We start from the raw sequence: 15218 nt of genomic DNA, 5'->3' as shown, positions 1-15218 counted from the left end.
ACTGGACTCTCATTATTATGTTAGATCCACTATGGACTGGACTCTCACTATTATGTTAGATCCACTATGGACTGGACTCTCATTATTACGTTAGATCCACTATGGACTGGACTCTCATTATTATGTTAGATCCACTATGGACTGGACTCTCACTATTATGTTAGATCCACTATGGACTGGACTCTCATTATTATGTTAGATCCACTATGGACTGAACTCTCACTATTATGTTAGATCCACTATGGACTGGACTCTCACACTATTATGTTAGATCCACTATGGACTGGACTCTCACACTATTATGTTAGATCCACTATGGACTGGACTCTCACTATTATGTTGGATCCACTATGGACTGGACTCTCACTATTATGTTAGGTTCACTATGGACTGGACTCTCACTATTATGTTAGATCCACTATGGACTGGACTCTCACTATTATGTTGGATCCACTATGGACTGGACTCTCACTATTATGTTAGATCTACTATGGACTGGACTCTCACTATTATGTTAGATCCACTATGGACTGAACTCTCACTATTATGTTAGATCCACTATGGACTAGACTCTCACACTATTATGTTAGATCCACTATGGACTGGACTCTCACTATTATGTTAGATCCACTATGGACTGGACTCTCACTATTATGTTAGATCCACTATGGACTGGACTCTCACTATTATGTTAGATCCACTATGGACTGGACTCTCACTATTATGTTGGATCCACTATGGACTGGACTCTCACTATTATGTTAGGTCCACTATGGACTGGACTCTCACTATTATGTTAGATCCACTATGGACTGGACTCTCACTATTATGTTAGATCCACTATGGACTGGACTCTCACTATTAAGTTAGATCCACTATGGACTGGACTCTCACTATTATGTTAGATCCACTATGGACTGGACTCTCACTATTATGTTAGATCCACTATGGACTGGACTCTCACTATTATGTTAGATCCACTATGGACTGGACTCTCACTATTATGTTAGATCCACTATGGACTGGACTCTCACTATTATGTTAGATCCACTATGGACTGGACTCTCACTATTATGTTAGATCCACTATGGACTGGACTCTCACTATTATGTTGGATCCACTATGGACTGAACTCTCACTATTATGTTAGATCCACTATGGACTAGACTCTCACTATTATGTTAGATCCACTATGGACTGGACTCTCACTATTATGTTAGATCCACTATGGACTGGACTCTCACTATTATGTTAGATCCACTATGGACTAGACTCTCACACTATTATGTTAGATCCACTATGGACTGGACTCTCACTATTATGTTAGATCCACTATGGACTGGACTCTCACTATTAAGTTAGATCCACTATGGACTGGACTCTCACTATTATGTTAGATCCACTATGGACTGGACTCTCACTATTATGTTAGATCCACTATGGACTGGACTCTCACTATTATGTTAGATCCACTATGGACTGGACTCTCACTATTATGTTAGATCCACTATGGACTGAACTCTCACTATTATGTTAGATCCACTATGGACTGGACTCTCACTATTATGTTAGATCCACTATGGACTAGACTCTCACACTATTATGTTAGATCCACTATGGACTGGACTCTTACGGCCTGAGGGAAGAAGCGGTTTTGTGGATCAATAAAGTTTGTCTAAGTCTAAATATTAGGGCTGTTTTCCAGTGTGTAGTGTTTTACTTTTTGTCTCGCGTTCCTATTTTGGTGGCTTTTTCTCTTTTTTTGGTATTTTCCTGTAGTGGTTTCATGTCTTCCTTTGAGCGATATTTCCCGCATCTATTTTGTTTTAGCAGTCAAGAATAATTCAGTTGTTTTTAATCCTTCTTTGTGGGGACATTGTTGATTATCATGTCATGTTCGTATGTACATTGTCTTTGCTTCACAGTAAGTCTTTGCTGTCGTCCAGCATTCTGTTTGTGTTTACTTTGTAGCCAGTTCAGACGGCGGCGTGGTTGGAAGACTGGCTTTGCCAGCAATCTGAGGGTTCCTGGTTCAATCCCCACCTTCTACCAACCTCGTCACGTCCGTCGTGTCCTTGAGCAAGACACTTCACCCTTGCTACTGATGGGTGCTGGTTAGCGCCTTGCATGGCAGCTCCCGCCATCAGTGTGTGAATGTGTGTGTGAATGGGTAAATGTGGAAGTAGTGTCAAAGCGCTTTGAGTACCTTGAAGGTAGAAAAGCGCTATACAAGTACAACCCATTTACCATTTATTTATCATTTATTTAACTAGGTTTACAGCATATGAAATACATTTGGCAACAACATGCACTTTGAGAGTGCAGACAGCCCAGTTTTCATCAATTCAGAATCAGAATCAGAATCAGAATCAGATTTATTGTCATTACGCAAGGTAACGAGATTGAGGCCATTCCATACAGTGCGATGTGTGCATGCTAGAAAAACAATGTGCAAATATATAAAAATATAAAAAACGTAGAAGTGCAATGAATATGGTGTGAAATGAATATATACATGAAAAAAAATAATAATAATAATATATTCTGTAGACATACCCTCATCCGCTCGCAGATTTCTTTGACTTTATGGTTGGAAATGCATCTGCTTTGAGTGTCGCAGGATATCCACACATTCTTGCCATCTCTGTCGTAGCATAGCTTTCGTCGGTAAAGTGTGCGAAACAAGCGTCCAATTTCTTGCCACTTTGGCATCTTTGGGCCACTGGTGCAACTTGAATCCGTCCCTGTTGGTGTTGTTACACCCTCCGACAACACACCGAGGTGTATTGAAACGGATGGTTGTAGTGTGGAGGCAGGTAGCGAAAACCAAATTGAGGAAGAAACTGAAGCTATTGAGCCATATCGGTTTGAACCGTATGCAAGCGAAACCGACGAAAACGACACGGGAGAAAGCGAGGACGAATTCGGCGATCGCCTTCTAACCAACGATTGGTATGTGTTTGTTTGGCATTAAAGGAAACTAACAACCATGAACTAGGTTTACAGAATATGAAATACATTTGGCAACAACATGCACTTTGAGAGTGCAGACTGACCAATTTTCATCAATTAATATATTCTGTAGACATACCCTCATCCGCGCTCTTTTCCTGAAAGCTGATCTGTCCAGTTTTGGAGTTGATGTCAGCAGGCCAGGGAAGCTAGGGTCGATAGGGGGTTTAGCTCGCTCGTCTGCGGGAACAAACTGCCGCCGTTGCTTGCCGTGCTACCGAGGGCCTTTGTCCCTGAATTGCTCACACACTCCGGCAGATTCAATGGGGGTCTCGCGGCAGATTTCTTTGACTTTATCTTTGAGTGTCGCAGGATATCCACACATTCTTGCCATCTCTGTCGTAGCATAGCTTTCGTCGGTAAAGTGTGCGGAACAAACGTCCAATTTCTTGCCACTTTGGCATCTTTGGGCCACTGGTGCAACTTGACTCCGTCCCTGTTGGTGTTGTTACACCCTCCGACAACACACCGACGAGGCATGATGTCTCCAAGGTACGGAAAACAGTCGAAAAAAACGGAAAACAACAGAGCTGATTTGACTCGGTGTTTGAGAAAATGGCGGATTGCTTCCCGATGTGACGTCATCGCTCCAAGAGCGAATAATAGAAAGGTGTTTAATTCGCCAAAATTCACCCATTTAGAGTTCGGAAATCGGTTAAAAAAATATACGGTCTTTTTTCTGCAACATCAAGGTATATATTGAAGCTTACATAGGTCTGGTGATCAGGCCCGGCCCTAACCAATCTGGCGCCCTAGGCAAGATTTTAGGTGGCGCCCCCCCACATCGGCAGTGAAGTGTATATACTCACAAGAACCCGAATAGCTTTGTCTGTGACCTTTTTTTTTTTTTTTTTTACTTACAACTATACCTAATATATAAAGGGGTGGAAAAGTGACTATTACCTGCAGGGCAAACATAGCTAACCAGAAGGCAATAACAATGTAAACAAAAAACACCTGCTTAAAAGATCTAATACAAATGTCCCTGAGGAATGTAAGGTGGGAGTACTGTAATTACCTAACGTTACATTATTATTTTCCATAACAATTTAGCCCCCTCCACAATATTAACCCGACGTTAAAACAGAACTAGCTATTTATTGATTAGCAATTGCCGAATCATGTAGCATTAGCTTAATGCTAAAAAGCCAGGTTACTATCACATTCTGTAACAGACAAATAATTTCATGTAGGCTAATGTTACCTACCTGCTACCTCTGTCTTTTTCTCGTTTCTCCTCCTCTTCTTTTCTCTTTTTTCTTCCCTGGGCACCTGACAGTTTTGGCCGTTTTGACATCTTGTGTTGATTTTTTGATGTGGTGACGTCCAAAAAGAGTCATGATACGGGAAGGGAGGGGGCGCACCGTGCGGGGGGAGGAGGGGGGGGGCGTAATGTTGTAACAAATAAATTTCTATTAAGTAGGCTTTACTTTGCATTTTAATTAACGTGGGATTATTTTTTGTATTTAGAAATAGTACCAACTTTTTATTTATTTATTTTTTTTCTCCAACATTTGTGGCACTGGCGTGGCGCCCCCTGATGGACGGCGCCCTTAGCATTTGCCTATACGGCCTATGCCACGGGCCGGCCCTGCTGGTGATAATGTTCCCCTTTAAGCAAAAGACACCTTTTTGCCTGCATTTACAAAGCAATTAGCTACCTGCTGCCACCTACTGATATGGAAGAGTATTACACGGTTACTCTGCCGAGCTCCAGACAGCACCGACACTAAACAACACATCATTTGCAGACTAGAATTACTGGTTTGCAAAAAATATTTTTAACCCAATTAGGTGTAATTACATAATCTCCCACGACTGTGTCAGTGGTTGTAATACACTATGATTGGCTAATGAGGAAAAACTCACCTCTTAAAATGGCACAGTAAAACTGCTACTAAGCAGTCTTTAGAACTGCTCTTTCTAACAATGAAATCTAAAGAACCAGATCCATTAATCGTGCCATACTGCCTATCTCTGGGCTACATATACTAGTACACAACTAGTATTGTGTCATTTTGAAATTTAAACATGGATTAATAAACATGTACTGGTGAATGGTTCCATTGCTCTTTGCTGAGATAGTGTGTGGCTCTTAAAAGAGCCTTTTGTGGGGTTCAGGACGTTAAGTAGTTTACTTCTTGGCGGCCTTCTCGGTCTTCTTGGGCAGCAGAACAGCCTGGATGTTAGGCAACACACCGCCCTGGGCAATGGTCACACCTCCGAGGAGTTTGTTGAGCTCCTCGTCGTTGCGGACAGCCAGCTGAAGATGACGGGGGATGATTCTGGTCTTCTTGTTGTCACGGGCTGCGTTTCCCGCCAACTCCAAGATCTCAGCGGTCAGATACTCCAGCACTGCTGCCAGGTAGACAGGAGCACCGGCGCCGATACGCTCGCCGTAGTTGCCTTTGCGGAGCAGACGGTGGACGCGACCCACTGGGAACTGCAGGCCGGCACGGGAAGACCTGGTCTTGGCCTTGGCTCTGGCCTTGCCGCCGGTTTTGCCACGTCCAGACATGATTAATGATAAAGATATTATATTTTGTGTCTTGTTAGACCACAATGACTGCGCGACAAGAGAGCAGCGTATTTATGCACTCCTATGCTGCTCTGTGATTGGCTGACTGTGTCAGAGAAGCTGTTGTCCAATCAGTAATGAAGTACCGCCTATTTCCGTGTGTGCGGGTGTGTGCGTGTAATTCCCGCCTAATGTTCTGACCAACATAGGAAACGTACTATAATAAACATATATACACTTATATGTATGTATATATATATATATATATATATATATATATATATATATATATATATATATATATATATATATATATATATATATATAGGTTTTAATTTTCCTGAGGGAACTCTCCTGAAGGAATCAATAAAGTACTATCTATCTACATGCATATATATATATATATATATATATATATATAAATATATATATATATATATAAGTATATGTATATATATATAAGTATATGTATATATATATATATATATATATATATATATATATATATATATATATATATACATATACATATATATATATATATATATATATATATATATATAAGTATATGTATATATATATATATATATATATATATATATATATATATATATATATATGTCTTAATAAGGTTATACAAAAAATAGTGCTCGATACCGTAGTAGAGCGCAATATATGTATGTGTGGGGAAAAAAATCACAAGACAGAGATGAAGTCTTGTGATTTTTTTCCCCCACACATACATATATACATATATATATATATATATATATATATATATACATACATATATACATATATATATACATATATATATATACATATATATATATATATATACACACATATATATATATACACATATATATATATATATATACACATATATATATATATATATATATATATACATATATATATATATACATATATACACATATACATATACATATATATATATAGGTTTTAATTTTCCTGAAGGAATCAATAAAGTACTATCTATATGCATATATATAAATATATATATTGTGGAACGCGCTACCGCGGTGGAAATCAATTTTTGGTAGGCAAAACGCAGCAAAAATAAAGATTTAAAATACATGGTATTTACAATTGTGTTGTATATGCCACTAAAATACAAATGTAGTGTATATATCACTAAAATAATACAGATGTAGTGTATACACCACTAAAATAATACAAATGTATTGATATACACTGCTCTTTCTAGCAATGTATATTGATCTGTGAGGCTTTCAAGGTACAACTCAAGGTGGAAATGCTAAGATAGTCGAATCCGGGCAATAATGAGTACCTTCTTTAATTATGTTCCTATTATTATTATTAAGGTAGTTTGCTCATTTGTAGAGGTAGGTGGCTCTTAAAAGAGCCGTTTTGGTGGCGCCAGATAGTTTCTACAGGAGCATTTTACTTGGAGCTGGTGTACTTGGTGACGGCCTTGGTGCCCTCAGACACGGCGTGCTTGGCCAGCTCACCCGGCAGCAGGAGGCGGACGGCGGTCTGGATCTCCCTGGAAGAGATGGTGCGTCTCTTGTTGTAGAGAGCCAGACGAGACGCCTCGGTGGCGATGCGCTCGAAGATGTCGTTGACGAAGGAGTTCATGATGCTCATGGCCTTGGACGAGATGCCGGTGTCGGGGTGGACCTGCTTCAGTACCTTGTACACGTAGATGGCGTAGCTCTCCTTCCTTGCCTTCCTGCGCTTCCCTTTGCCTTTTCCGGCAGCCTTGGTGACGGCTTTCTTGGAGCCCTTCTTGGGCGCGGACTTAGCTGGGTCAGGCATGGCGATACAGGACGTATTTGAAGTTCTTTCGCGGGCTGTCAGGGAATTTATATTCGCTTCATGCAAATACTAATGCGCCAACGCCTCCTTCTGGTTGGCTGTTTTATCGAGTGACGTCATACCTCCTGCTTTGCACTCTGAGGCGTGTTATTGATTCTGCTGTTTGGATTTAGACAGTATGACAACACATTTGAAAGGGAATTTTACCTTTGCAACTTATTATACGATTGGCTAAGTGTTATATTCAATACCCAACCTGTTTTTTGTGCCTTTAAAAAAAAAGTTAGAACTTTACTTTAAAACGCTTTCTAACTCTTAACAACCAACAAGCTGTGGAAACTATGATGCTGTGCTCCAAATTTTAACTATTTAGCGAATTTGTGTGCACCTATAACTATACAAATTACTACATATATATATATATATATATATATGTACATGTATATATACATTTTACATCCTACTAGAATTACTTTATTGAATTAACAACCCCCTGGTGCTGTATTGTACTTGTTTTAACTGTCCTTGATAATATGTTTGTTTGTAAATGTTGAACTTATAAAGGTTTATGAAAAAAAAAAATGAAAAAAAAAAGGATGTTATTTATTCCTCTTCGTTTTGATTGTATATACTCTATATATACAAACACATACATGTGTATAAACAGGGACGTCACTAGCTTTTAAGGACAGGGGGGCTTAGCCCCCAGGAGATGCACAGGATGCGTGGGAGTGGCGCACGAGCACAAAACTTCACAAACGGCTAACAAAGACTTAGAAATTATTCATTGTTATTATTATTATTATTTTTTAAATGCACGGGACGAAATGAAATGCTCCCCGGGACGATGATTTTAACCATTTTTTTCTTTTTATGTATTTATTAATTTTTACATTTTATATTAAATGTCTTGGTTTTTCCTCCCTCTGAAAGTCCTATGAAATAACAAGCTATAATACACCAGCTACTAATGTAACAATACAATAAAACAAATATATTTAATGATGGTTTTTTTTCATTATTTTATGTATATTACTTGATATAGATTCTACAAATGATGTGGGCATTTTCTATATGAACAAGTCCAAGGACCGCAAGCAAGGTCGCAGACAAAATGCGGACTGGAGTTTGAGTGATGTGGGCATTTTCTATATGAACAAGTGGAATGGATTGGATACCGACACACTAAAGGGACTCTCTACCTTACGCTATGAAGTGAGGAAACTGAGTGAATAATGACAGGTTATATGATTATTTTAACTCATATTTGGGCCACTTTATAATATGACAGCATGTATTTGTAAAAAAAATAAAATTAAAAAATAAATAAATATAACACCAAATTATTTAGGGTGGCTTAAGAAAATTTTAGGGGGGCTTGAGCCCCCCTAAAATAGGCCTAACAACGCCAATGTGTATAAATATATGTTTAGCCAATCTATTTCCTTACAATTCTTTGTTTGGTTTTGGGAGAATTAAAAAATGTCTTGTAACAATTTGGACCAAAAAAATGACACATTTTAAACTTGTTTTTAATTACACGGCAGTTCAGAGTCAAATTCACTTTACATGTTATGTACTATAAGCAAGGACTATCAGGCGCACTTAAAATCCTTTAATTTTCTCCAAAAATCAACACTGCGCCTTATAACCCGGTGCGCTTAATGTACGGAATAATTCCGGTTGTGCTTACCGACCTCGAAGCAATTTTATTTGGTACATGGTGTAATGATACGTGTGGCCAGTAGATGGCACTCACATATAAGGGATACATGTAGACTGCAATATGACGCCAGTAAACAACACCAAAACTTTACATGTCCCATTAAAAAGAAAGAACATTACACATGGCACTCAAAAATCTGTCAAAATGTTTTAGTAGGACTTTGAAGCTGCACCGTTTGATGGATTGTCGGCCCAATACGGCATAAGTATTATTATGGTGTGTGTGTGTAAGGACCGCTAAATGGCAGCCATTAGCAGACATATTATCTGCCGTTTTGTTTCGCAATATTATGCAAAAGCAACTTTTCTTACCTTCTGGTCCCTGCTGATCTGTATTTGGGATCTGCATAAGTCCTGAAACACCGTAGTCGATGAGCTTCTTCTTTTTCTCTATCTTCTTATGTGACATTCATCCTCCGCTGTTGCCATTTCTAATATAAAGTAGTGTAAAGTTTTTACTTATATCTGTCAGTAAACTCGCCATCCATCCATCCATCCATCTTCTTCCGCTTATCCGAGGTCGGGTCGCGGGGGCAGCAGCCTAAGCAGGGAAGCCCAGACTTCCCTCTCCCCAGCCACTTCGTCCAGCTCCTCCCGGGGGATCCCGAGGCGTTCCCAGGCCAGCCGGGAGAGATAGTCTTCCCAGCGTGTCCTGGGTCTTCCCCGTGGCCTCCTACCGGTCAGACGTGCCCGAAACACCTTCCTAGGGAGGCGTTCGGGTGGCATCCTGACCAGATGCCCGAACCACCTCATCTGGCTCCTCTCGATGTGGAGGAGCAGCGGCTTTACTTTGAGCTCCCCCCGAATGACAGAGCTTCTCACCCTATCTCTAAGGGAGAGCCCCGCCACTCGGCGGAGGAAACTCATTTCGGCCGCTTGTACCCGTGATCTTGTCCTTTCGGTCATGACCCAAAGCTCATGACCATAGGTGAGGATGGGAACGTAGATCGACCGGTAAATCGAGAGCTTTGCCTTCCGGCTCAGCTCTTTCTTCACCACAACGGATCGATACAGCGTCCGCATTACTGAAGACGCCGCACCGATCCGCCTGTCGATCTCACGATCCACTCTTCCCCCACTCGTGAACAAGACTCCGAGGTACTTGAACTCCTCCACTTGGGGCAAGATCTCCTCCCCAACCCGGAGATGGCACTCCACCCTTTTCCGGGAGAGAACCATGGACTCGGACTTGGAGGTGCTGATTCCCATCCCAGTCGCTTCACACTCGGCTGCGAACCGATCCAGTGAGAGCTGAAGATCTTGGCCGGAGGAAGCCATCAGGACCACATCATCTGCAAATAGCAGTGACCTAATCCTGCAGCCACCAAACCAGATCCCCTCAACGCCCTGACTGCGCCTAGAAATTCTGTCCATAAAGGTTATGAACAGAATCGGTGACAAAGGGCAGCCTTGGCGGAGTCCAACCCTCACTGGAAACGTGTCCGACTTACTGCCGGCAATGCGGACCAAGCTCTGACACTGATCATACAGGGAGCGAACTGCCACAATAAGACAGTCCGTTACCCCATACTCTCTGAGCACTCCCCACAGGACTTCCCGAGGGACACGGTCGAATGCCTTCTCCAAGTCCACAAAGCACATGTAGACTGGTTGGGCAAACTCCCATGCACCCTCAAGGACCCTGCCGAGAGTATAGTATAGTATAGTATAAACTCGCCATGAAAGCACTAAAACATACCGGTGTAGTGACTTTACATTATTCACCCAAGGAACTTTAGTTATTAGAGTGTTTCGGTCGGTCCGTTTTTCACGGGACACATTTCCGGCCTTGTTGTTGTTTCCGAATGAGGAGATGCTGCTCCGTTATTGATTGAAGCAAAATGACACATTTTAAAATTTGTTTTTAATTACACTGCAGTTCAGAGTCAAATTCACTTTACATGTTATGTTTGCTCTTCCGCATGTTCTATTTAATCTCTGTTCCAAGGTAATGATAGATTCTTCAATCAGGACACAGAAGTATATTTTGCATCACTACGAATGGCCCACAATAAATACATAAATAAATGGTGTACTTTACATACTTGGGGGAGGTTCTAAACATTTCCAAAAGTCAGAAGAAAAATGGAAACATACCAATGATTATTAAACAAAAGTGATGATGACATTTTAAAACAATAACAAGGTAAAACTGTCATCTCTGATGTCTGCTGTTCTTCCATTGTGGTCTTGGCGTGTTGTTTGGCACCACCTAGTGGACGTATTGTGCATCAGCAGGCTTTCTTTGCAAAGAACAAGGCAAACATTGTTGATATACAGAATGATTGGTGTTTTTTTTAATCAGGATACTTGAAGACACTCAATGGGGAGCATAAGGTTTATTTTATGTATTTAATTTGATTTTATTGTAGCTTACCTTCCGCCCGAGTGCAGCTGGGATAGACTCTAGCCTTCTCAAGAGGGACAAGCTGTAGAAAATGTAAGGATAGAAAGATTTGATTAGGTTCTCTAGAGCTCGTTAGTGCTGCCCTAGGGGCTCCCTGGAGCTTTAAAAAAATAAATAATAATAATAATATATTTTCTGTAGGAGGACAAACATGACACAAACCTTCCTAATTGTGAGAAACTCCACTGTTTGTATTAAACACGCTTGACTGGTGAGAGTATTTCACAAGCGTCGTTTTGTCCCACTCATTTTGGCGGTCCTTAAACGCGCCGTAGTTGGTTTGCGTGCGCGACCTTCTCCGACGCTGCCACAGAAAGACGCGTTTCATGCCACTCCTCCTTTGTCTCATTTTGTCCACCAAACTTTTTATTCTGAGCGTGAATGCACAAAGGCGAGCTTTGTCGATGTTATTGACTTCGGTCACTGCGGGACTCCAAGCTAATTGATGCTAACATGCTATTTAGACCAGCTGTGTGTACATATTGCATCATTATGCCTCGTTTGTAGGTATATTTGAGCTTATTCGATTTCCTTTACTTATGTCCTCTGTGTGTTTGATTTATATTTACATGTCCCATGACACATTATCTGCATGCAATATTGGCTGCATTTCTCATACTTGTTTGTGTGCCATGTTGTTCCAGACCACAGCAAACGTTACCCAGCTTGCATAGTTTGTAATGAATCTATTAGAAGAAGACAACTTGTCATTTCCTTTAAATTGGACACACACCTCTATACCTTTGGCAGTTCTAAGACAGTCATTTCCAGGAGTTATCTCACCCTCTGAGTAGCTGTACTAATGTTTTCCAACGTTTAAAAAATGTGTAGCATAAATGATACATTTCATTATAATTTCTTGCAGCTCCAGATAGCTTTTATTTTTGTATTTTTGGTCCAATATGGCTCTTTAAACCTTTTGTGTTGCCGACCCCCGGGTTAATGACTGCCTTCTAAAATGTGTTGCTCATCCTCCTTGTGTTCGGGCTCAAAAATATCCGGTCCTGGATCATAATTTGTCCCGAAGTAATTGTTGTTGGCTCTCGCAAAGTCTGCCTGATTGTGAGAATAATTATGTGTAAGTTATCACACAACTCTTATGCTTAAAGGCCGTTGCTATAGTTATTATCAATTGTGCTGAAGTTCAATCAATCAATCAATCAATGTTTATTTATATAGCCCTAAATCACAAGTGTCTCAAAGGGCTGCACAAGCCACAACGACATCCTCGGTATAGCCCACATAAGGGCAAGGAAAAACTCACCCCAGTGGGACGTCGATGTGAATGACTATGAGAAACCTTGGAGAGGACCGCATATGTGGGTAACCCCCCCCCCCCCTCTAGGGAGACCGAATGCAATGGATGTCGAGTGGGTCTAACATAATATTGTGAGAGTCCAGTCCATAGTGGATCCAGCATAACAGTAAGAGTCCAGTCCACAGTGGGGTCAGCAGGAAACCATCCCGAGCGGAGACGGGTCAGCAGCGCAAAGATGTTCCCAACCAATATACAGGCGAGCGGTCCACCCCGGGTCCCGACCCCGGACAGCCAGCACCCCATCCATGGCCACCGGATCTGTGTGTCTTCCCCTCCACAAGGGATAGGGGGGAGCAGAGGAGAAAAGAAAAGAAACGGCAGATCAACTGGTCTAAAAAAAGGGGGGCTATTCAAAGGCTAGAGTATACAAATGAGTTTTGAGATGGGACTTAAATGTTTCTACTGAGGTAGCATCTCTAATTGTTACCGGGAGGGCATTCCATAGTGCTGGAGCCCGAATAGAAAACGCTCTACAGCCCGCAGACTTTTTTTGGGCTCTGGGAATCACTAATCACTTGTACTTTTCTATCCGTGCAAAGGGACAACTTGCAATCTTGGATTGCGAGTCGTCTCGTATCAGTGTTTGTGTCCAGACCCGGCCTGTCGACTGCCAAGGGCGAACATCGAGTACCTTGACGCAGACAAAGCAGAGACAGGGCGATATCACGAGTGTCAGCACATTTCCATTTCCGAATAATCCTATATTGTGTCTAACTGGGGCTGCTGAAATTACCCCCCCGCCCCCCTTCCTTCAGAAGCAGCCTCAGTGATGTAACCAGGGACCTCCCAAATAAATAGTGGAGCACGTGGGCTGTGCCTTGAAACTTTTATTAGTAGATTGCACAGTACAGTACACATTCCGTACAACTGACCACTAAATGGTAACACCCGAATAAGTTTTTCAACTTGTTTAAGTCGGGGTCCACGTTAATCAATTCCCGGCCCTGAGGGCGTAGGTTGGAACTGGAACTGAGTGTACAGCCCAATACGTCTCTCCTCATTGAGCAAAATTGAACTCTGGTCTTTCTTGTCTGTTTATCATCAGTGTTTGAACCTGACACTGATTAGCATTGTCGTTGATGGGGAAGGGATCTGTGGTTCCTCCTCTACGACCAAGCCACGCGACTGGTTTCGGCAATAACTCTGTGAGATTGGTAATGTTTTGTTCATTTCTATTCAATCGCAAACTTTGCCAGTCTTTCGGTGTCATAAATCCGATATATATGACAATAGTTTCAATATAGACGCAACTCGTTTTTCCACTCTACTGCTACTTAAACCCTTCAAATTCTCCGAGTGGCAAAGACAAAGAAAAAATGCTATAACCATTTCATACCAATAAAAACCTGAGCATTTTTGCGAACCGCAGAATTCTTGGTTGCATTGACGGACTTTGGAGGTTGTGGGGTGTCTGTTGCTATGGTAACCAGGGGCAAAAGGGGTCCTTTGGTGTGGTTGGTCGGTGCACGGCTTGTCCCAGTAGGAAGGTGGAACTGACATAACCAGCAATGTCATTAAGTGTTCTTGGGTGTGCCGCTTTTAGATTGGGGGTAATTATAGACAGCACCTGTGCTTTCCGTTGTAAACACCACCTGAGCTTTTCATTCACATGAGTAATTGGTCGATGTGGAAATATGAAAAACACATGTACTGACCGTAAATATACCACAGAGGGTGTGGTGGTGTGAGTCTTCTCTGGGAGTTCAACTTAGCGTCCTTGCATTGTGTGAACGCTGACAACATATGAGATTCCTCACCAAAATCCATCTATTATTATTATTCTACCTCTTCTGATGATAGCATGTTAGCATTAACATGCTAACTTTTTGCTAACTCTGGTGTCCAGTTGTTACTGGACACCAGAGGTGGGTAGTAACCAGAGGTGGGTAGTAACGCGCTACATTTACTCCGTTACATCTACTTGAGTAACTTTTGGGATGAATTGTATTTCTAAGAGTAGTTTTAATGCAACATACTTTTACTTTTACTTGAGTATATTTATAGAGAAGAAACGCTACTTTTACTCCGCTACTTTTATCTACATTCAGCTCGCTACTCGCTACTAATTTTAATCGATCTGTTAATGCACGCTTTGTTTGTTTTGGTCTGTCAGACAGACCTTCAAAGTGCTTGCGTTTCAACAAATACAGTCACTGGTGACGTTCACTCCGTTCCACCAATCAGATGCAGTCACTGGTGACGTTGGACCAATCAAACAGAGCCAGGCGGTCACATGACCTGACTTAAACAAGTTGAAAAACTTATTGGGGTGTTACTATTTAGTGGTCAATTGTACGGAATATGTACTGTACTGTGCAATCTACTAATACAAGTTTCAATCAATCAATCAAAAGTGTGAAGGAAAAAATACCTTTTTATTTCAACCGTACATCCCGTCAAAAGTCTTCACAATAAAAGTGCCGCTCCATCGCGCC

General features: G+C 41.3%; 2 protein-coding genes across 2 annotated transcripts in view; both read right to left on the bottom strand.

The window, feature by feature from the left end:
• Positions 1-5557, bottom strand: part of LOC133610241 (uncharacterized) — a 33798-nt gene extending 28241 nt beyond the window's left edge. Inside the window, exon 1 of the mRNA XM_061966366.1 lies at positions 5151-5557. Coding sequence (XP_061822350.1) covers positions 5151-5530 — 380 coding nt within the window. The 5' untranslated portion in view covers positions 5531-5557. The remainder of the gene's footprint in view (positions 1-5150) is intronic.
• Positions 5558-6925: 1368 nt separating this feature from the next.
• On the bottom strand, positions 6926-7335 carry LOC133610239 (histone H2B-like). The gene has a single exon (XM_061966365.1). The coding sequence runs from the start codon at positions 7331-7333 to the stop codon at positions 6959-6961; it is 375 nt and encodes a 124-aa protein (XP_061822349.1). The 5' UTR covers positions 7334-7335; the 3' UTR covers positions 6926-6958.
• Positions 7336-15218: the final 7883 nt, after the last annotated feature.

The sequence above is a fragment of the Nerophis lumbriciformis genome, linkage group LG11 (genome assembly GCF_033978685.3).
Source record: "Nerophis lumbriciformis linkage group LG11, RoL_Nlum_v2.1, whole genome shotgun sequence".
Lineage (NCBI taxonomy): Eukaryota > Metazoa > Chordata > Actinopteri > Syngnathiformes > Syngnathidae > Nerophis > Nerophis lumbriciformis.
This window is presented reverse-complemented; position numbering and strand designations above follow the sequence as displayed.

Bases quoted from the DNA above. Each gene is read 5' to 3' on its own strand.
- LOC133610239 (XM_061966365.1), bottom strand. From the start codon at position 7,333: ATGCCTGACCCAGCTAAGTCCGCGCCCAAGAAGGGCTCCAAGAAAGCC.